The following is a 20,124-nucleotide window of genomic DNA, read 5'->3' as shown; positions in this document are numbered from 1 at the left end:
GATTGCTAATTAAAGTTAGTTGGCTGTTTTTTCTTTACTTTATATTTTGAGCGTTAACATATTACGTTTTCATGTTTCGTTTTATTTTCATTCACTTTTAATGTCTAGAGTTTTTAAAGTTCATGACCTTTTTTACCACTCTTACATCAACGTTAGCAAGCATAATGCGAGCTATTATTAGAAGCCCTTAACTTGGCTTAGCGAACCAGAAAAAGCAACACAATTCACTTCCTTACGAGAGAATTACTTTTTTTATACGTACATAAGGTCAACGACGTGAAGACCTGTTAGAATATGATAGCAATTGCCCAATAAACTCAATTCTACAATCACTCACATTTCTATTCGCTATTTCGCTATTTGAACTTAATTTTGTGTGGCCGATTAACAATTAGCAGCAACAACTAAAGGGCGTTAGACACATGTGTTTATAGGTCTGGTGAATGCTTTCACATTAGAAAGGGGAAATTCTAATTACCAAACTGGCGATACAATCTCTTAAAGAAAATATAAAATGTTAATTTTAGTCTATGCTTTGTTTTAATTAAATATAGTTTTATTTTATAGCTAGCAGCTGTAGCATAGACAATGCGCATCCGAAATTGTATGCACTATATTGCCATTGGCTTTATACTGATCCTTGCAGTTAATGCAGGCGATAGTATTGATAAGAATGAAAGCTCAGCTGTAACTGAGTTGCCCTTGGAAACAGAAACTACCACAGAGATTCCAGTCTCAGAGGATGCTGCACCAGATGTGCAAAACAGAAACTCGGCAATTGATTCTATATCAACATCAGATTACGAGTCAAAGGAATTTGCCTCATTGACAGACACTAAGGAGAACGATGACATCAGCAGCAGCAATGAGCTTTGTGATCCAGATGCTATGGGCTTTGAAATAGTTACAGGGTAAGTCAACTATTTTAATAAACAAACTAAATTAAGCTAATTCCATTGCTATGCAGTTATGTATTTTCGGCACCTGGCAAACTTATGGATTCGCTGCCTGGCACGCTGATGCTCACCGACTGTTTAAGCACTTGCCATAAAAACAAGACTTGCCAGTCGGTTAACTATGAGACTGGTTTGTGTGTTTTATTCTCCTCAAATGCTGACCAACTGCCAGGTAACGGAAATTAAAGCATATATTTTTTATGATTTATATAAATTTTATTGCTTGTTTTAATATTTTAGGCGCTTTGACCAAATCACAGTTTCCTGTTTTCACAATTTATGCGCAAAAATCTTGCGTCTCGGCCAAGCCATGCAACAGAGCCTGGTATATAGATCGTGTACAAAACTATAGATTAAAGGCTGCAGTTAAACGCAGCGCTTTGGTCAGCTCTCGCCGTGAATGCTTTGAGCTTTGCCTGAGTGAAGCGGAATTTACCTGCAGGTAATTAGCAAACATAAAAGAGTTCAAAGTGAATGAAAATGATTTGAATTTGGTGAATGATTTAATTTATGTAGGTCAGCAAACTATAAAAAAGAGAGTGGTGTCTGTGAGCTGAGTGAAATGGATCGTTCCACATTGGCTGGTGCGAACGCTTTTGAGGTGATGGAAGGCACAGACTATTTGGAAAATCATTGTGTGGAGGAGCCAAATAAGTTGTGCGAATTCAAGCGTCTGCAAGGACGCATTTTGAAAACTGTAGATTCGGTTTATCAGGATGTGAGCAGTGTGGACGAATGCCGTGAGCTCTGCCTTAATTCGCCATTTAGATGCCACTCTTATGACTACAATGATACGGGTGACATGGTCTGCCGTCTCTCCCATCACAGTCGTGCCACACTTTCTGATGTGCAAGATCCGTATTTGGAAGTGCCTGAAGCTTCAACTTATGAGCTGGCCTCCTGCTATAATGTAACCATTGAATGCGGCGGCGGTGATATGTTGGCACGCATACGCACCTCTAAGCTCTTCAGCGGCAAGGTCTACGCCAAGGGCTCGCCCAAGTCCTGCGCCGTGGACGTCCGCAGCGCGCTGGACTTTGAGCTGCGCATGAACTACAATGACTTGGAATGCAATGTGCGTCACAGCAATGCTGGCCGTTATGTGAACGATATTATTATTCAGCATCACGATATGATTGTAACCTCATCCGATTTGGGTCTAGCACTGGCTTGTCAGTATGATCTCAGCAATAAGTCGGTCACGAATGGCGTTAACTTGGATGTGCGTGGCGATCTAACGCCGGCGCTGTCTGAAGAAGTTATTGTCGACTCACCCAGCGTTGTTATGCGCGTCACATCGCGTGATGGCTCCGATATGCTCAGCACTGCTGAAGTTGGCGATCCGCTGGCACTAAAATTTCAAATCATGGATGAGCAGAGTCCCTATGAAATATTTGTGCGCGAACTGGTTGCCTTGGATGGCATTGACAATTCGGAAATCACTTTAATTGACTCAAATGGCTGCCCAACAGATCATTTTATCATGGGACCCATTTATAAGAATGCTACCACAGGCAAAATATTGCTATCCAACTTTGATGCCTTCAAGTTTCCCTCCAGCGAGGTTGTGCAATTCAGAGCTTTGGTATCACCCTGCATGCCATCTTGCGAGCCTGTGCAGTGCGATCAGGAGGATACCAGCGGCGAATACAGATCAACGTTGTCCTTTGGCCGCAAGCGTCGTTCGCTGACAGAGGGCAAGTTAACTTGTGCTATAAGCAATTGCATAATTTAATTAAAATTAATTTACAGATGTGTCTGACAAACGCATTAGACGTCAGGCCAAGTCCAGCTCCGCTGAGGAGATGCTGCTAGTGCAATCCATTCAAATCACTGACAAGTTTGGCTTTGAGGAGCTTAAGAAGCGCAAGCCACATCTTGAGGAACGCTTTGAGGAGAACGAAACAACATTTACAGCTACTGAAGGTGCTCAAGGCTTTTGTGTAAATGCAATTGGTAAATATAGCAAGCTTAAAATTATTATTCAAACTAACTTTTGCATTCTCTTTAGGTCTTATTACAGCCGCCACCATCTTTTTGCTTACTCAATTATCTATTATTGGCATCTGGACCTTTTGCTATCAGCGTCGCCAGAAACTTCAGGCCTATCATCACTCATATTAAGTTCGTAGCGAACATTACATAAATGCAATAATTGCACACTTTTAACAAATCAATTTAGTTTTGTTAAATCTGTGCGATTCACATACATATTAATAGAGTTTAAACAATTAATTACAACAAGAAAAATCATTGTCTGGCCGTCTTTGCTATTTGTCTTGCCTAGTCAGTGCCAGATTTTGGAAAAAGGGATAAATAGTAATGCGAGTTGGATATGCAACAATTAAAATTCTCATTTATTTAAACAATACCATATCATTTATAAAGGCAGTTTGACCTTTGAGCATTGAACTTCTTTTATAAATGTCCAGCGACGTTCTTAGTTTGTAATAGTTGTAAATTATGCTTAACAAAAAACCAACATTTAATTTATTAAAATTTTTCAAAATACATATACTTATATTTGTAGGCATTTTTGTCAACTTGGCAATGGCATTTTATTGGTTGAACTATATAGTTTTATTATTTATTTGCACACAACTATAAATACTAACAAATTCACACTGAATGACTTAGAAAAAATCTTTCCAGCTAAGCTTTAAATTAGTAAAATTATTTTTATTACCTAATATATTAAGTTTGAATTGAAATAAATAATAAACTTTTATGCGTGATTACAATTTTAATCAATTTGAGTTGTTTTTTAATTACATAAACAACAAAAGCAAGTAACATTGCCTACGGCCTTTCAACAAATGACAGTTGGCGTGGCAGTAATTACTGTGCGGCATTCTCGAGCGCTAATAAAATGTTTGTTCTGTCTGTTTGCGGCAGCGGCAGCGGCTGCGGCTGCTTCGTAAATTAATTGAGATGAATGAACTTAGCTTTGTGAGGGAGCGAAGCAGGCAAACGAGCAGCAACTGGCAGCAGCTTGCATCTGCTCGCTCGTACTTGGGTGAGATAAAGATACAAATCTGCACGAGGCCCGTGTTCTGTGTGCTGTGCTCTGTTGCAGCGTGAGCATACTACGTGTTTGCATGCAACAAATCTAGGGAGCCTGCACAGTCAGCACAAGTCACCAATGTCGCTCATGCAGGTGCGCGCCGCGCACCCAAAGCTGGCTTAACGAGAGGAAGCGACAAGATGTTTGAACCCTACACCCACCTGGAAAGAAAAAAAAAAAAACGTAAAATGTTAATTGCATTATTGTCGTTGACACTGAAAATAATGATGCAGACACTAAAGTGTGTGTGTGTGTGTGTGTGTGCTTGTTTTTTGTGCAGTCGAGTGGGTGTTGCATTCTAGGAAACTCTTCGCATTTTTGTTTACAATTTACTGATACTTGGCTCAAATTAATGTAAATAATTTGTAGACACTACCGCGTGCTTGGCCAAGTTGCAATTATGTTTGTTTGCATTCACGCGCATAATTTACCGCAAGCTGGTTTATCACTTGAGAAACTGCTCAAAGTGTTGGCCAGTTAACTTAATAGTTATTGCGTAATTATCTAATTAGCAAACATAAAGTGCCTTAATAGCTGCAAAACATACTACAACAATATTCTCTCACATCACAGCACATCAGTTGACATTAAATTTTAATGGTGCAGCTTCTACACATGCTCCCAATTATAAATTTAGCCAGTCTACAATTCGTGGATAGCACTTTGACTGATGGCAAACTATCTCAGCAGATAAAGGCCTTGCAGTTTGCAGTCCGCAGACAAGTTAACTGGAATAAAATTTAAATAAAAACTTGGCACGACACGTCTTCTGCCAAGTAATTAGACCACCGTAACTCATTATCCACACGAAAGGTTTCTTTGAATCATACGCTGGCTATACATATCTCGATTGTTTCAATTTCTATGTAAATCTGTCCTAAGAGAAAACGAACTTCATACCAAATAAATGCCATAACTTGACTGAAAAATGAATCTGCATGCTGTTCGCCTGGCTTTCCAAGATATTGTTGTTATACTTGTGCCTCAATAGCAATTTCGTTGTGTAATGACGAGAAGAGCAGAACCAAAGCGCAAAGACACATCCAATCCATTGCCGTATCGAAACGATTGCTTGCTGCTGAATTCAGCTCGCCTGGTAAATTGAGAGTTCGCACGTAACTAACATTCAATCAGTTGCAGTTTAGTTATGCTGTGGATTTAAATTCAAATTAAGTTTACTCATGTGCTTAATAAAAAAGTAGCAACGTTATAGTTTAAAAATGCATTTTTTCTATTATAAATTTAATCGTAAATAATATGCAATTACATATGCTGTAACTTTTACTTTTTAAATATATACATTCGTTAATATATTAAAACAATTTTAAAATCAATTCGATGCCAGCCTGGCACACCATTGATCGATCTTAACTTTAGTTTATGTTTAAATGTGAAAATATATGTATAAATTATGTTTATAAAATGCGAGGGCTATATGTATATAATATATATATGTAAAAAATTGCAAATATTTATATCCCCCGTTAGTAGCCTAACACTTTTAATATACATTAATAATTAATTATTAAGGCGTTGATCAATGGCACGTGCTAGGTTCTATAACAAAATCCAGCAGCAATTTAAATTCGGTGTAAGTTTAATCAAACTAAACATTGACTTTGACAAGCGCTGCGGTAAACGATAAAGTAGCTCAACTGCAAGCAATTCAGTCACTATGAATCCGAGTAGATAATGCATCTTTTGCTCTTTCCCACCGATGCTAGCGAATTACTGTTTGGACTCCAGCTAACTGCATTCACGGCCGTGCTGCGAAAGATGTTCAAATCATAATCATTTCTTTTAGAATTGTTAACAAGAGATTTGAGTAAAGATAGCCAAGTAAAACAAACTTACCTGTGCCCCTTAAGCGTTGTTTCGAGAAAACCATTAACATTCCATATAAATATTGTGCCATCCGCTGAACCGCAGGCAATTTTAACAGCACTAGAATTAAAAGTTGCCCTAGCGAAATCACAACTTATTTTAAAGTGTTCATTGCTGTAATAGACCAAACAATTTGCTATTGATATATGTGTGCTATAATCAGATGAAAGCAAACAACTTACGCAAACGTTGAGATGACTTGATTTTTTCGTAAATCTAATAATTTGATCGTATCATCCCTAACGGAACATATTAAGTAATTGCAATCTGTTGTGGAGAGCAAAATGAAATTATAGTGGGCAGCAATAAATTGACAATGACTCACTCACCTTTTGACAAGTCTAATGAGGTAATCTTGGCAGGCATGAGCACATCATCCGCTTGCTTCTCCGTTCGTATATCCCAAAAGCGTATTTTCTTATCATAATGTCCACTGATAATGGTCGAGCCCAGGCTATCCGTTGTGCAAAGATCATTACAACTAGAGCCCGCAAATTTGGTCTCTATGCAGGCAATGCTACGTAAGTCCCAAATTTTTAATGTGCGATCATGACTTCCGGTCACCACTTTAATAGGCTCTTGTACATATTTAGCTGCCATGACTTTGCCACTATGACCTGTCAGCGTGTGCTTCAAAAAAGAAACATAGGTCATGTTGTTAGACTTGTATTATGTGTAAAAGCGATTTCAATTATACACTACAAATATACACTAAAGCATATTATAAGCAATATTTAGAGAGATTGAGATTATAATCTGCAGCATTTGCTAGTGACGAGAGTGAATTTTACAAATGTTAGTAATAAATAGAGTAAAAGTAGTAAGTAGGTTCTTTACCAACATTTTGGCATCTTTATCTTATGACGTTAATTACTGGCAGTACAATGAATTCGCTAGAATTCAGAGCAATTAAAGCTGGCATTGCTTTACTTCTTATAACTGTAGTCCAAGATTTTTAAAAAATTATGCAAATACTTAGAGGGCATTAGCTTTGAGATCATTTGTCAAGAGGATTAAGTTGGTACAGCAAACAACAAACAAACACTTCTATTTAATAGCTATGCAATAAGCCATAACAATTTCACCATATAATTATAATTATACTATTGAAATCATGCTCTCTCCCCTTAATTTCTGCTACTTAAAGAACGGGTTCACATTACCATTAAAAAGTGGCAACAGGTGTTTGTGAACATTTGAAGATTGCGCCCGTGTCCCTGACTTAGTTTTTCACAGCAATACTGCTGGCTGCTGCTACTGCTGCTGCTCTGCTGTTGCTCTTAGCCAAATGTAAAGTAAGTCCAAAGAGTATGAGCCAGAGTCAAGTGAGCAAGTGAAGCCGAACGGTCAATGTACGTTTTGTTCAGTTAAGCATGAGTATATACGCAGCAAGAACAAGCCAACAGGTTTGGCTTTGTTGTGGAGACTTAGAGCGCATGCCAATTTTTTTTTTTTGTTAGATAAGACGCTTTCACTGTCTGACGTATTGCTTGATCTTTTAGCATTGGTTCTCTCTCTTACGCACACACAGAGCACAAGCAAACAAACAACAACAGCAACAACAAAAAAAGTGTTGAAGGCGTTGCTGCTTTTTGTGTAGCTTGCAACTTGTTGAAGTTACTTAGCTGTGGCTAATAGAAATGATATTAATAATTATATTGAAAGACTCTTATTATGCCTAGTTGCATTTGCATTGAAGCAAACAGTAGCATTTGAAGAGAGATGTTGCATGCAGCAGTGGCCAGCAAAGCGGCATCGAAGAGTTGCAATTTACTAATTCAAGTCAATGTGCTCATTTCAGTGCGTATGCTGCAAGCTACAGCTCCAACTCCCCTAAGATGCGCACAAAAGAACCGTTTAAATGTCAATCCAGAAATACCAGTTAGTAGTGGCTCTTCAGCAAAAATGTACATACTTATGCACATTAACTAAAGAAAAGAAGAAACAGAAAAAAAAAAACAACTCTACTGCTTAGTCTCACGTTTTCAATGTGTAGCACAACAAACAGTTGCTTTGGAGTTGTGGAGTCTGAGTCTGTTTGCCCAAGAATAATTCAAATGCTATTTAGGCCAAGTCAATGTTAGCTGGAAATGTCGGTTTGTCAATGCCAAAAGGCATTTTATGCCTAATTTGATTATTTCACATCTCACAAACGTTGACAAGCGTTTTCTTTTATTTAAATCACATGCTAGCCCATTGAATCTAATTATGCTTTATTTGTTTGCGCTTGATATTAATTTGGGGTCAATTAGCAATTAATAGCATACTATAAAATTTAATGACTTACCCTTAATCGATTGTCCATTACTGTCCAAACCCTCGCTCCATAATCATTCGATGTGCCCAAAATATACGCTCCGGTTGAATCGAAGTCTACGGAATTAATTCCCGCACTACTCCCACTCAGCACAGCACGAGGCTCAGTTAGTCCTGATGAACACAATTATTTATTTTATTTTAATTTAACATTTACAAGCATTTTTATGACTCACCTTTGCCTACGTCCCAGAGTTTAACTTTTCTGTCAGCACCACCAGTGGCTACCATGCGCTCCACGGGGCTCCAACGCACTGCGTGCGACTCATTCTCATGAGCTTCAAATTTCATGAGGATTTTTGTGGGATTCGGCTGGCCCAGGTAACCGGATGCCTTAAGTGTATCTATGGAAGCGCGTGTCGCCTCGTGCATTGCCTCGCCAGCTGAAAATCTGGCATTGATATACTCATCTTCATCCAGTCCTAAAGCTTCCATCGCTCCGTTTATGGAAGCTTCATCAAAGTCGTCGTCACTCACAAGACTTCCAACAAATTGGGCCGGACTTGTTGAATTGCGGTGGAGCGGCGTTCCACTGCTGGCAGGAACTGTTTGATTGTTTAAGGAGTTGGGCTCACGAACGGCGTCTTCCAGGTCACGTTTCAGTTTGGCTGAACGTTTTCTGAAAATTGACGGCAGTCTTTTTCTAGATATTGTTGAAAACAGTTACATATTTTATGATGTACCGCACAATAAAAAGAAAATTTAAAAAACAAAAACAAAACAAACAAACAATACAGTCTTAAATACTTAGCCATAAAGCTATAGTTTAAATTTTAATGGAATGAGCTTCGAAAATTTCCTAGGCTGCGGTTAGTAATTATGAATTCATATGAATTATAATTAAATATTATGTAAACATCATAAAATGTATAAATAAACAATAAATTACCTTATTATACTTTCGTTTTCCTCGTTTAGCTTATCAGCATCTTTTGATTTGTAGCGCATTATTCGTTCTAGTAAACAACGATTCTCGTCCTAAAAATATAGTTTTAAGCACAGTGCTTAGTAAGTTTCAAGTTTATAAATAACACTACAAAACAAAGAAGTTTTGAGCGACTTAAGGAATACCACTAACAATTTAACTTCAAACTAAGCAATTTAGAGTAAACAGAAATATTTTGAAACATAAAAAACTAAGTTAACGTCTGTACGTAAATTTCAAAGCAAATTGAAGCAATAAATTTGTAGCAATTACACAGGCAATCTTATAAAGATTTATTAGGCTATAAATAATCTTTACCTGAACACTACGCATCTTGTCTTCGAGTGAGCTAAATGCCAGCTGTAACGCGGTGTGCTCATCAAGCAATGTTGTGTTGAGCTTCTTAAGTTCTTCCAAGCTGCAGTGCAGCAGTTGCACCTCCGCCCTCAAGCGGTTGTTCACAGTTTGTTGTTCATACAGGCTATAAAATAAAAAAAAAACAGTAATAATATGAATTGACAACAAGTTTAGGTTCCAGATATCCACTAACCTGTGCTCCTTCTCCACCAGGAGTTTCTTTTGTTGCTCGACCTTAACATTTAAGTCCACAATCATTTGCGAGTTCTCGCCCTTTCTTTTGTGCAACTCCGTCAGCTCTTCTTGTTGTGCCAGCAGCTTCTTCTCCAGCGTCACCATGGCCACATTAGGACCGGTGCCACCTGTTGACACGGCGTTCCGCAATTGCTCATTCTCCACGGATAGCTTTAGATTGTCGGACTTGAGCTGCGCAACATGATCAATGAGGCGATTGTCTATAAAAGTAATGATGGGAAGTTAAAATGTGTGTTTGTTTAATGATGCATTCATATAATAAATGCATAAACTGACCCATTTGTATGTTTGCACGTATTATTGTGTTTAATGGCAAGTACATACACACAAGTTGTTGCTTACTTTGTATAATGATTTCCTTGAAACCCTCGCAACCCTTTCGCTTCTCACGTAAACGCCGGACTATATGCTCGCGCCACACATACTCTTCTGCGGACATCTTAGGGTCAATAATTGAAGCTTATTTATATTATTATTATGCTTTTCGTCGTCGTGTGTTGTGGTGCAATGAAAAATTATTAAACAGCTGTTTCTGTTAGTGTTGCAAAACAACTGCAGCGGTAGGTTCTTTAGTGTGGAACGATAAGCCGCGCTTATCGATACCGATTTCAGTGCTCTATTACGTAGCAGAGGCTAATTTTAAAAACTCGTTAAGTTAGGCGCGTGTAATTTGAATTTATGCTACCTCTTGTTATGCATTATAGCAAAATATAAAAAATTTAGCTTTTGAAGCAAAAGATCATGTGGTATGTGCACCTTGCTCTTAAATTATTTTAGTAAACTACTTTTTACTATCCCTACACGAAATCTATTTCAATTAAGCGCAAGTAATGGCATTTGCGCAACAAACTGAATCCAATTGATCGCAGCTTACTGATTGCTGCAATGCTGAATTCTGGGGCCATTGTATATGTAAGTATGTTTGTATGTACTTACATATGTAAGTGTTTTTGCCTTTTTTTGCGAATAAGTCTAGTGCAAACGAATTCCAACTGCACGCAATCAAATTAATCGAGCCTCTAAACAAAAATATATATACATACAAACATATACATAGATATTTAACTGTGCTTATGTATACACTTTGCATTCAGTAGAAAATTACAAAACCTTAAAAAAAAACTGCCACAAACAAAGAAATATGTATATTTTTTAAAGCTTATTCAAAAAGTCTGCTGAAGCTGCAAATTATCGCAAAGAGTAGTCGAAGCACATCTACCATGGGGGAAACAAACTCCAAGTGCCCAGCAATTTATGTTCAAAGTGTTGACAAAGCCAAATACTCAGAATAAAAGGTCAGCATTAGTTATGCAGTCTAGACAGTGATATTTTGAAACAAAATTCATTGGATAGTAAAAATATTTATAATATTTATAATAAGCTGAATCTGGGCATGAGATAAGACATAGTTTTTGCAACAAAGTAAGTAAACTGTTCAATAACAGATCAGCATGCGTGCTTTATATGCATGCATTAATACATATATACATATATATTTAAGGCAAAAAAAAAAGGCCATATCAGCGAACAGGTGTCGTATTACAATTTTATTGCTACGATTGTGTCAACGTTTCAGCAAACGGTAAGCATAATTACAGAATATAGAATTAAGTGTTTAACATTTATATTAATTGCAAAGAGTGAAGCATACCTGTGTATTCTAAATATCTTAATTCGTGCATTTAATTCATAAATATGAGAGATTAGTTTTTAAAGCATAAAAAGGAATGTGGTAATGTTGCAAAAAGTTTTGGGAAAAATGAGAAAAACAAGAAAAGAGCGAAATAAGCAATTGAAATGCTGTGAAACCACAACAACAACAGCACACGCAGAAAATAAAAGAAGAGCTTTAAACTGGTTTTGAGCCGTAATGTTAAGGTAACATCGCTGTTAACCGTTTAGAGTGAGCGCATTCGAGTGCTTGACATATTCGAAGGTATGCTGCACCTGCAGATCGCCAGGTAACAGATACATATACATACATACTAACATAAACCGGGCGTATATAAGTTTATTGCACACTGAAATAAAAAAATATTAAATAGAAAAAAATATTTATTTCAGCATTCATAAAACTGTTAGAAAATACCACAGAGGAAGTAATAATTCTAGACGTTCAAATTAAGTTTTATGCTGCGGTGGTAACAGTAAATATTCTAAGCCATTCTAATAGTTGTACATAAGTAGATAATAGATAATGTTATAAGGTGTTCGCCGCTGCACATTCCCCTGCAGTGCTCTCTCTCCTCTCTCACTCAGGTGCCTCAGGTGAGCAATGCTGCAGTTTATGAAAACATAAAAGTACAATTTCTCAGGCTCTTTGAAAGGGATATGATGAGCCGCAATGCATTATAAATGCATGTGTGTGTGTGTGTGTGTGTGTGTACATTTAATAGACATGCATACATATATAAATATAAGATTATTACATACTTGTAGTACCACTAGCTAAACAAGCAGCCAAACCAAATCAAGTTTTCCACACAGACAAACCAGATTTCTTAACCGTTTCGCTTGGAGCGCGTTTCGAGCTGAGCGCCCACTTGTTATCGTGGCGCTGTCCATGATCGAAGTTAGTTTCGTGCCAGCTACCTGCATTTTCAGGTGTCGTAGTCTTCGTGTGCGCGCACTGCACATAAATTTTAACCGAGCTACCGGTTTCGCGTTGGGTACCTTTAATTGTGAATTTCATATACACGGCGAGAGTTTGCAAAACTGATCGCAAAGAAATCGGTTCGGTTCTCAAGAATATTGCCAAAAAGCCTTACAACATTTTGTAACTTGAGTAGCAATAATATCCGTGTAATGCTCGCAATCAAAGTTACGCTGATTGTGTAAAGGGGTTCGGTGCAAATTAAAAAGGTCAATACAAATTGATGATTATTTATGTAAATATCATAAGTGAAAACTAAAAGTGTGAATGAAATCTAAATCTAAAAATAGTGAAATAGTGAAACGTTTTCCTCAAACAAAGCAAAACAAACACTTTGTATCCCCAATCCCCCCAACAAAGCCATATAAGTAGAAACATGATCGTAGTTGAAGTTGCGGGAATGGTAAAAAGCTGAAATGTTGATGGTTAACTTGGCTAACAGCAGCACTTGGCTAACCGAAATCGAATTCCCCTTAAATTATTATTGTTTTTCTTTGCTTTTTGTTTTTAAATTTTGTTTTGTTCTGCGTATTGTAATGGAGAGAAGCTGACCTCAATTTTGTGACGACGAAACCGCTGCAAATATGTCCGGTCAGAAAGAAAAAGCTATGACAGTAAATAGTATGAAAATAGTTAGAAAATGAGGCCACGTTAGCAGAATGTCTTGCCAAGTAAGCTGGAGTTGACTCCGGCTAGAGAGCAGCCGTGTCGATCAATAGCAACTTGCCACACGACTTTTACTCTACGCAACATCAGCTGTCAGCATTGTTATTTTTTCTATTCACAGATAAATTGTGGGTGTCGACTCGAGTCATGTGTACAAACAAAATATCTTTCTCTATAAGGCGTTGCCGTGTTTTAATGAACCAAAACCAAAATAAATATGAGCGCATGCAATAAAAATGTAAATTTTTATTTAACTGTTGAATTGCCTAACTTTCAGCTTCAGAATATAGTCAAACTTAAATACGCTTATTATTAAGCAAAATTATGTAAGTGTTTATAATCGCACTCAATAGAATCAGTTGTCATACTTTTTGATTAACAAAAGGTGAAAGACATGAAATTATATCATAAAAATGTATACTTAAGCCGCTTCAAGCATGAAGACATGAAAGTACAGAAAAAAAAGTGTAGCGTGCTAATGGGCAAGCTCATCATCATCTTCGTCATTGTAACAATGTGACTACAAATTATGTCTGTAACTCTTAACTAAACGCTGAGTTTTATTCTTTTTCCCAGCATAATGCAAATTAAAAACTCTTTTATTAGCCAAAGCACCCAAAAAAAAAATAAAAATTATACCTACGCTTGAGTGTAACTTTCATAGCTTTCACTAAGCAAAGAAGCTGCAATACAGCTGCAATAACTAAATACACACTTTGCCTTATGACAATCGTTTTGAGTTGGTGAGAAAAGATATACTATATGTTTTTTCAGCGGCGGCCACGAAGACAGTCTGAAAAAGACCTATGGCTATAATTAAAAGTAAATAAGCTTATGAATAAACACAAAAAAATATCAAACAATATGTTAAAATTTAGCAGAGATGTACACTACTTATTGGGTTGAGGCAGCAACAGGTTTATTATTTTATTCAGATGAATACAGACGCAGTTGCTCTCCGCTCACCTTTTTGGATTGCTTTGTGGCCCAAACCAGTTTGGCGCATGCGATTCTCATTGAAGCCAAGTGTTCGGTTCGGGGGCTTGTACATACAAAGTAACTGTTGTTGTTTTCTTTTTTAATTGTTTGTATGCATATATATAAGTTTTGCTGTATGCTAAAATTTAAACATGTTTTCCCTCTTTTGTTGATAGACTTTCAAGATAAAATGATTCCTCGAAACAATAAAGCAAAGCTATGTCCAAATTTAGTAGTACTCTTTATATTGCTTTGCTACTGCCAAGAAGCCTTCAGTGTTTTGGGTAAATCACAGCTATGCGAGGTAGAGAATGGTCAAACTAATATAATACTGGACATAGAAGAGAGTCGAGGGAATGGTAAGCCTAAGCCGTTACTCATCTTGGTATAAAATCGTTATATATAGCATTTGTCTATACAGCTATCAGTCAACAAACTGTGCCGCCCGAGCTGCCAATCTTTGGTGATCCGGATACAGAAATAGCTCTCGATCTAGTCTTTCCCAAGGGCCAGCCAACCTTTACACTTGATGGCAAAAAACTAAAACTAATACAAGCACTCGATCGCGATGAAGAAAACTTAAGTCATATTGTGTTTCAGGTGAGCAGCAAACAAAAACTTTCTTTTTATCAATAATTGCAATTGACAATTTCTTAGGTGTCCTGTATTAAACGTTCGTCCAATAAAAAACGCAACATTCCTATAATTGTGCGTGTTTCCGATGTTAATGACAATGTGCCACATTTTGTAAATACGCCTTATGAGATTACAGTACCAGAGGTAAGTTGGCACTCTATCTTACTTAGTATGAATTTTAATATCTTATTTTCCTACAGAGCACACCACTGGGTACCACAGTTTTTCGCAATATACAGGCACTCGATAATGATGCTGGGGTCAACGGTCTTGTGGAGTATTTTGTGGTCAAGGGCAACCAAAGCTTTGCTGAAAATGACAAACTAATCACTGAAGATGGTTTTGAAACATTTGCAATATCTTTTCCGCATCAAGGACAGGTATGTAAAAACCTCAAAAGTTTTGAGTCAAAACACATGTAAATATGTCTCTATCAATGTTAATTTATGTTTTTAGGTGACAGTAGCCAAGACATTGGATTACGAGAAAATACAACGCTACTACGTGACTATTGTTGCATCGGTAAGTTATGCATAGTGTGCTTAAAAACTTGCTAAAAAAAAAACAATAACATTGAAATAGCTTTTGTTTTAAATATGTGCCAAACAAAAAAATAATGTATTACTTTCTTACAGGATCGAGCGCGTAATGTTTCCGAGCGCCTTTCATCGACTACAACACTTACTGTGAATATAGCGGACTCGGATGATATGGATCCCTCTTTCATATATCGCGACTGTGTGCTAGTTGATGGCGCTTGCATTAATCCTGAGTACACGGCATCGGTGCCTGCAGGCTCAGTGCAAGGAGTGCTAACTGTCTTGCCTGAGAGAATACAAGCCGTAGATCTGGATACCATCGGCTCGCCCATACGTTATAGCTTTGCAAGTGGCGTGCCCGGCAATTATGCGGATTACTTTGAGATAAATGAGGAAACAGGCGTCTTGAAGCAAATCAAATCAGTGGACACCTCCACAGCCAAGCGTTATGATTTAACAGTACGCGCAGAGGAAATCTCAGCACCACCGCGACGCTTTACTTTTGCCAAGCTTACCATAGCAGTTAGACCTGTGGATGCAAACCCGCCAATTACAACAGCATCCAGCAATGAAGGTTATGTGGATGAAAACTCAGCAATTGGCACCAAAGTCTTGGATGACAGCGGGCGACCCATAACTTTTACCACAACTGATGAAGATTTGGGCAAAGACGATGCCAAGCCAAAATATATTTATGAGCTAACAACGCCGTCATTTATCGTTACCGAGGATGGCATGCTTGTGGTGAATGAAGAAGGACTCGATCGTGATCCACCATCGCCTGGACGTTTTAAGTTTCAGGTGGTGGCACGTGAGCCACAAACCAATGCGGCCAGTGCACCACTGAGTCTAACAGTGCATCTGCGTGATGTTAACGATAATCCGCCGAAGCTGCCAATAGTGCCGGCCATCTCAATTACGGCTGTAAGCGCAGATGAAAGGCGTCTGGTGACGCGCGTCAAGGCCACGGACAATGACGAAGGAGCAAATGCTGTTGTTAGCTACTCCATTTACCATGTTTCCAATCATGGCCAGCAAAAGTTCAGCATAGACAAGCAAACGGGTGAAATTAAAACGATGGCGCAACTTCTGGCTGGCGAGCAGTACAGCATAACGGTGCAGGCCACCGACAACGGAGGACTCTACACACAGGCCATTGTAGAGGTGACAGTAACTCCTGGACCCAATACCAAGCCACCACGTTTCGACAAAGCCGCCTATGAAGTGCAAGTGAGCGAAGGCGCAGAAATCAACTCCACAGTTACAGTGGTGCATGCTGACGATCCCGAGAATGATCCAGTTACATACTCCTTAGTATCTGGCAATGATTTGCGTCAGTTCTCTGTGGATCAAAAGAGCGGCGTTATTATGGTTATACGTAAGCTTGATCGGGAAAGTCTTACACGTTATCAGCTTATAGTCAAGGCCGAGGATGATGGCGCACTCTCCAGCAGCGCCACAGTCAACATCAAGATTACCGACATTAACGATAAGAATCCAGAATTTGATGAGCAATCGTTGCCCTATGTATTTCGCGTGGATGAGGGCAAGGCCAATGCATTTGTGGGCATTGTGCATGCCACAGACGCAGATGAAGGCATCAATGCTGAAATTAGCTACTCCATACCCAAGGATATTCCGTTTAGCATTGACAACAAGTCCGGGGAGATACGCACAGCCACTGAGCTGGACTATGAAACAGTCAATGAATATAAATTTGTAGTAACTGCCAAGGATGGTGCGCCGGATGCACGCCTTGGCACGGCCAGCGTTACGGTTATGGTGCAGGATATTCTCGATGAAGTGCCCAAGTTTAGCGATGCGCGCATCAATGTGCACATACCCGAGAATGAGCCCAACTATCTGGTAGCCACTGTGCAAGCTTATGATCCGGACTCTACGCCGGAAATTACATACGTGCTGCGCAAGGGCGATACAGATTTGTTTAAGGTAACGCCCAAGACGGGCGAAATACGCACCACCAAAGGTCTGGATTATGAGAAGCAGCGCCAGCATGAGTTAACCATTGGCACAATTGAGAACGATGGCAATGATGCGGGCGACACGGTGAGCGTTATAGTTGAGGTGGAAGATCGCAATGATATGCGTCCAGTATTCCTCGCTGTGCCCGCCCCTGTGACTATAAATGATGACTTAGCGATAGGCACAGTTATAGCCACACTCTCCGCTGTAGATGGCGATGGCACCTCACCCGGCAATGTGGTGCGCTATGAGATTGTTGGACGTGACAAGGCTTTGAAATATTTCCAAGTTGATGCAGACACTGGCGCGGTGCGTATACGTGATGAGTTGACCAAGGCACAGGATACTGAATTTCAAGTGGATATACGCGCCTATGATATGGGTCTGGAGCAGCAGCTGAGCTCAGTGGCCATGCTGCCAGTATTTGTGCAACACATGCCAACCAATCAAATGGCGAGTGTATCGAACAGCAAGCTGGACAGTGAGAGCGGCTTGGTACAGGATATGGATACGCTTGGACTTGCGTTTAGCGATGATAGCTATATAGTAAGCGTGCCCGAGTCCACATCGGTCAATAGCACGCTAAAGACTGTGCAAATTATTAACTCCAGAGGCAAGCCCGACTTTAAATGTGAATTTTTACACGGCCTAGAGTTTGGCATGTTTGCGTTGGGCTCTGAAGAAAACGGCTGTACCATCATGTTGATTGAGCCCTTGGACTTTGAAAATAAAACCGTCTACGCTTTGGAGTTACGTCTGGTGTCAAATAAATATTTTGTTAATGCGCGCAAGGAGCGTGCGACAGTTAAAATTATTGTGCAGGATGAGAATGATAATGCACCAGAGTTTGTCTTCAATCGCATGAGTGCACACAATAATACTTACTACGCCATCATAACGCCGGAAATGGACATTGATACGTCTATATTGCAAGTGCATGCAACTGATCGCGACTCTGGACAATTTGCCAAGCTCAACTATAAGCTATACGATGAGGATAATCTGCAGGGATCTGAACAGCAATTCGTAAGTCAATCGAAATAAATTTAAATTGTAATTTAATTGTAAACTTAACTTTTGCAGCCTTCAACACACTTTAACATTTCGCTGGACTCGGGAATTTTGCGCACATCTAAGCCCTTTAAGGACGCAGCGTTTCCTATGAGCTTCTATGTAGAAGCTAGCGATAATAATGATGTAGAGGATGATTCACATCGCACCAAAGCGCGCATTGTTGTCAACAAGCTAACAGATGCCAATCGAATGGCGTTGGCTTTCTCCAATGTGGCGCCCAGCGAGCTGCGTAATAGTTTCACTGCCATTGAGGAGCTGCTCGAAAAACGCTCCAATGGACTCATTAGTCGCGTTGAGCGTCTAAGCAATCGCAAGATTATGACAGAGAATGGCACCATATTGGAATATCCCAATGCAACAGATGTCTGGTTCTATCTTATTGATCCCAAAACAAATCAAATACTAGAACGCAACGACAATGTGGTGCAGAGCACTTTGCTGAATCCAACCGAGATGCCGGAACTTAACTTGGCTGCTTCGATGTTGGTGCGCGCCGAGGCTGCTGGCATTCATGCACCTCTAATTGTCAAGGATCAAGTGCACAAGGTAAATTTTTACAACATAAGACATCAAACATATGATTTATACAAATGTTTATCAACTACAGATCAAAGCTGCTATTGCAATTGACGACGACGTGTTTCCCTTTACACTCATAGCTATATCTATTATTATAACTATACTGGGCACCATTGGCATTATCTACATTTGCGTTTCGTGGTCCAAGTAAGTAACTAAAGTTTTGTATCTCAAGCTGCCTATGCTAATATCTTTCTTTCAGATACAAAAACTTTAAGCAACGTGTGCGTCAATACTCGACACCTTCACCTACACGTTATGATCCCGTCATAGTCAACTCACAGGCCACAAATGCTAGCGATACATTGGCCAGCATGAAGGAGTATGAAACTCAAATGTTGGCCATGGCAGTGCCGCCCGATGGCGATGAGGACTTGCAATTTGATTTTAGCGCCAAGAATCACGCTTATTTCTTAGATAATGTCAGCTATATTACACATAAACAAAATAATGGCAGCGAAGCGCAATCAAGTCCTTCACATTCGCATGCAACAACTGCTACAATTGCCACGCTGCGTCGCAACAATTTGAATAACATGTCCAACAACATCAATAACAACAATAATTTGACGTTTAACAATCGCCAGAATACCTTTAATCGTACGCTGGAATTAAAAGCACACAAGAATGCCAATCCGCTGGGTGTGCCTGTGGGCAATGCACAGGGCACGCTTACATTGGGACGCATTAAGCATCATAATAGCAATCATTTCCAGAATGCTGGCTTCGAGTCCTCCAGAAATAATCTGTCACATGCTGAGCACAGTGGGTTTAGCACAATGGGCAGGCGTGGTAATACTTTTGGTGGCATGACCCATCTGAATGGCAGTAGTGTTGCTGCTGAAATTCCAGATGGCAATAATCAGCAAAACAATCGTATTTACCAGAGAGATTTACCTATAACAAATCCACTTTTTGATAGGTAAGTTAGTCATATAAAAAATATATCTAATAAATTAACTATAAATCTATATTTTGCAGATCGAATGGTGATGAAAATCTAAGTCATGCTAGCTGCACTAACGAAAATGTTGTTTTTGGTAAACGGGATTATGGGCACATGAGCTTCTCATATCTCAACGACTTGGATCGATCGGAGGTGGAGACTACGACAGAGCTATAACAGTACTATTAAGTTTTATTGTGCTCTGTATATGTATATATTGTATGTTAAGTAACTTTTCTTTAAGAAACTTAGTTGCCAATTTTTATATAAACTTTTGTAGTTAATTTTATTTTAATGCGTAATTGCCATTGTA

General features: G+C 39.0%; 3 protein-coding genes across 5 annotated transcripts; 2 read left to right on the top strand and 1 right to left on the bottom strand.

Annotated features, from left to right (window-relative positions):
- Positions 1 to 588: 588 nt before the first annotated feature.
- LOC108601436 lies at positions 589 to 3,212 on the top strand. Its single transcript, XM_017989334.1, has 6 exons — positions 589 to 911; positions 968 to 1,128; positions 1,197 to 1,398; positions 1,473 to 2,653; positions 2,709 to 2,912; positions 2,968 to 3,212. The coding sequence occupies exons 1-6, from the start codon at positions 589 to 591 to the stop codon at positions 3,078 to 3,080; spliced, it is 2,184 nt and encodes a 727-aa protein (XP_017844823.1). The 3' UTR covers positions 3,081 to 3,212.
- Positions 3,213 to 5,482: 2,270 nt separating this feature from the next.
- On the bottom strand, positions 5,483 to 10,211 carry LOC108601706 (autophagy-related protein 16). Of its 3 annotated transcripts, none has more exons than XM_017989620.1 (10): positions 10,100 to 10,211; positions 9,696 to 9,957; positions 9,464 to 9,626; positions 9,110 to 9,198; positions 8,397 to 8,863; positions 8,192 to 8,334; positions 6,234 to 6,534; positions 6,087 to 6,171; positions 5,875 to 6,018; positions 5,483 to 5,787 (listed from the first exon to the last, which is right to left on the bottom strand). In XM_017989620.1, exons 1-10 carry the CDS (start codon positions 10,194 to 10,196, stop codon positions 5,694 to 5,696), a joined length of 1,845 nt encoding a protein of 614 aa, XP_017845109.1. In that variant the 5' UTR covers positions 10,197 to 10,211; the 3' UTR covers positions 5,483 to 5,693. The 3 variants fall into 3 exon arrangements, with proteins under 3 accessions (XP_017845109.1, XP_017845110.1, XP_017845111.1); XM_017989621.1 differs by having other exon boundaries at positions 8,397 to 8,839; XM_017989622.1 differs by lacking the exons at positions 9,464 to 9,626; positions 9,696 to 9,957; positions 10,100 to 10,211 and adding an exon at positions 9,299 to 9,372 and having other exon boundaries at positions 5,485 to 5,787.
- A 2,201-nt stretch (positions 10,212 to 12,412) lies between these two features.
- Positions 12,413 to 20,109, top strand: LOC108604214 (cadherin-99C). The gene is made up of 11 exons (XM_017993579.1): positions 12,413 to 12,619; positions 14,231 to 14,413; positions 14,476 to 14,654; positions 14,712 to 14,834; positions 14,891 to 15,070; positions 15,147 to 15,212; positions 15,326 to 18,238; positions 18,296 to 18,832; positions 18,894 to 19,012; positions 19,068 to 19,787; positions 19,847 to 20,109. Exons 2-11 carry the CDS (start codon positions 14,245 to 14,247, stop codon positions 19,986 to 19,988), a joined length of 5,148 nt encoding a protein of 1,715 aa, XP_017849068.1. The 5' UTR covers positions 12,413 to 12,619; positions 14,231 to 14,244; the 3' UTR covers positions 19,989 to 20,109.
- Positions 20,110 to 20,124: the final 15 nt, after the last annotated feature.

This window comes from Drosophila busckii, chromosome 3R (genome assembly GCF_011750605.1).
Source record: "Drosophila busckii strain San Diego stock center, stock number 13000-0081.31 chromosome 3R, ASM1175060v1, whole genome shotgun sequence".
NCBI classification, from domain to species: Eukaryota; Metazoa; Arthropoda; class Insecta; order Diptera; family Drosophilidae; genus Drosophila; species Drosophila busckii.
Note: the sequence above shows the minus strand (reverse complement) of the source record. Positions and strands in the feature narration are given on the sequence as shown.

Coding starts and splice junctions, on each gene's coding strand:
- LOC108601436 (XM_017989334.1), top strand. CDS start 589: ATGCGCATCCGAAATTGTATGCACTATATTGCCATTGGCTTTATACTG. Junction 912..967: donor GGCTTTGAAATAGTTACAGG/GTAAGTCAACTA, acceptor ATTGCTATGCAG/TTATGTATTTTCGGCACCTG. Junction 2,913..2,967: donor CTTTTGTGTAAATGCAATTG/GTAAATATAGCA, acceptor CATTCTCTTTAG/GTCTTATTACAGCCGCCACC.
- LOC108601706 (XM_017989620.1), bottom strand. CDS start 10,196: ATGTCCGCAGAAGAGTATGTGTGGCGCGAGCATATAGTCCGGCGTTTA. Junction 6,535..8,191: donor TAATGGACAATCGATTAAGG/GTAAGTCATTAA, acceptor TCTTTTTTGAAG/CACACGCTGACAGGTCATAG. Junction 6,019..6,086: donor CAAGTCATCTCAACGTTTGC/GTAAGTTGTTTG, acceptor GGTCTATTACAG/CAATGAACACTTTAAAATAA.
- LOC108604214 (XM_017993579.1), top strand. CDS start 14,245: ATGATTCCTCGAAACAATAAAGCAAAGCTATGTCCAAATTTAGTAGTA. Junction 18,833..18,893: donor TCAAGGATCAAGTGCACAAG/GTAAATTTTTAC, acceptor TATCAACTACAG/ATCAAAGCTGCTATTGCAAT. Junction 19,788..19,846: donor ACAAATCCACTTTTTGATAG/GTAAGTTAGTCA, acceptor TATATTTTGCAG/ATCGAATGGTGATGAAAATC.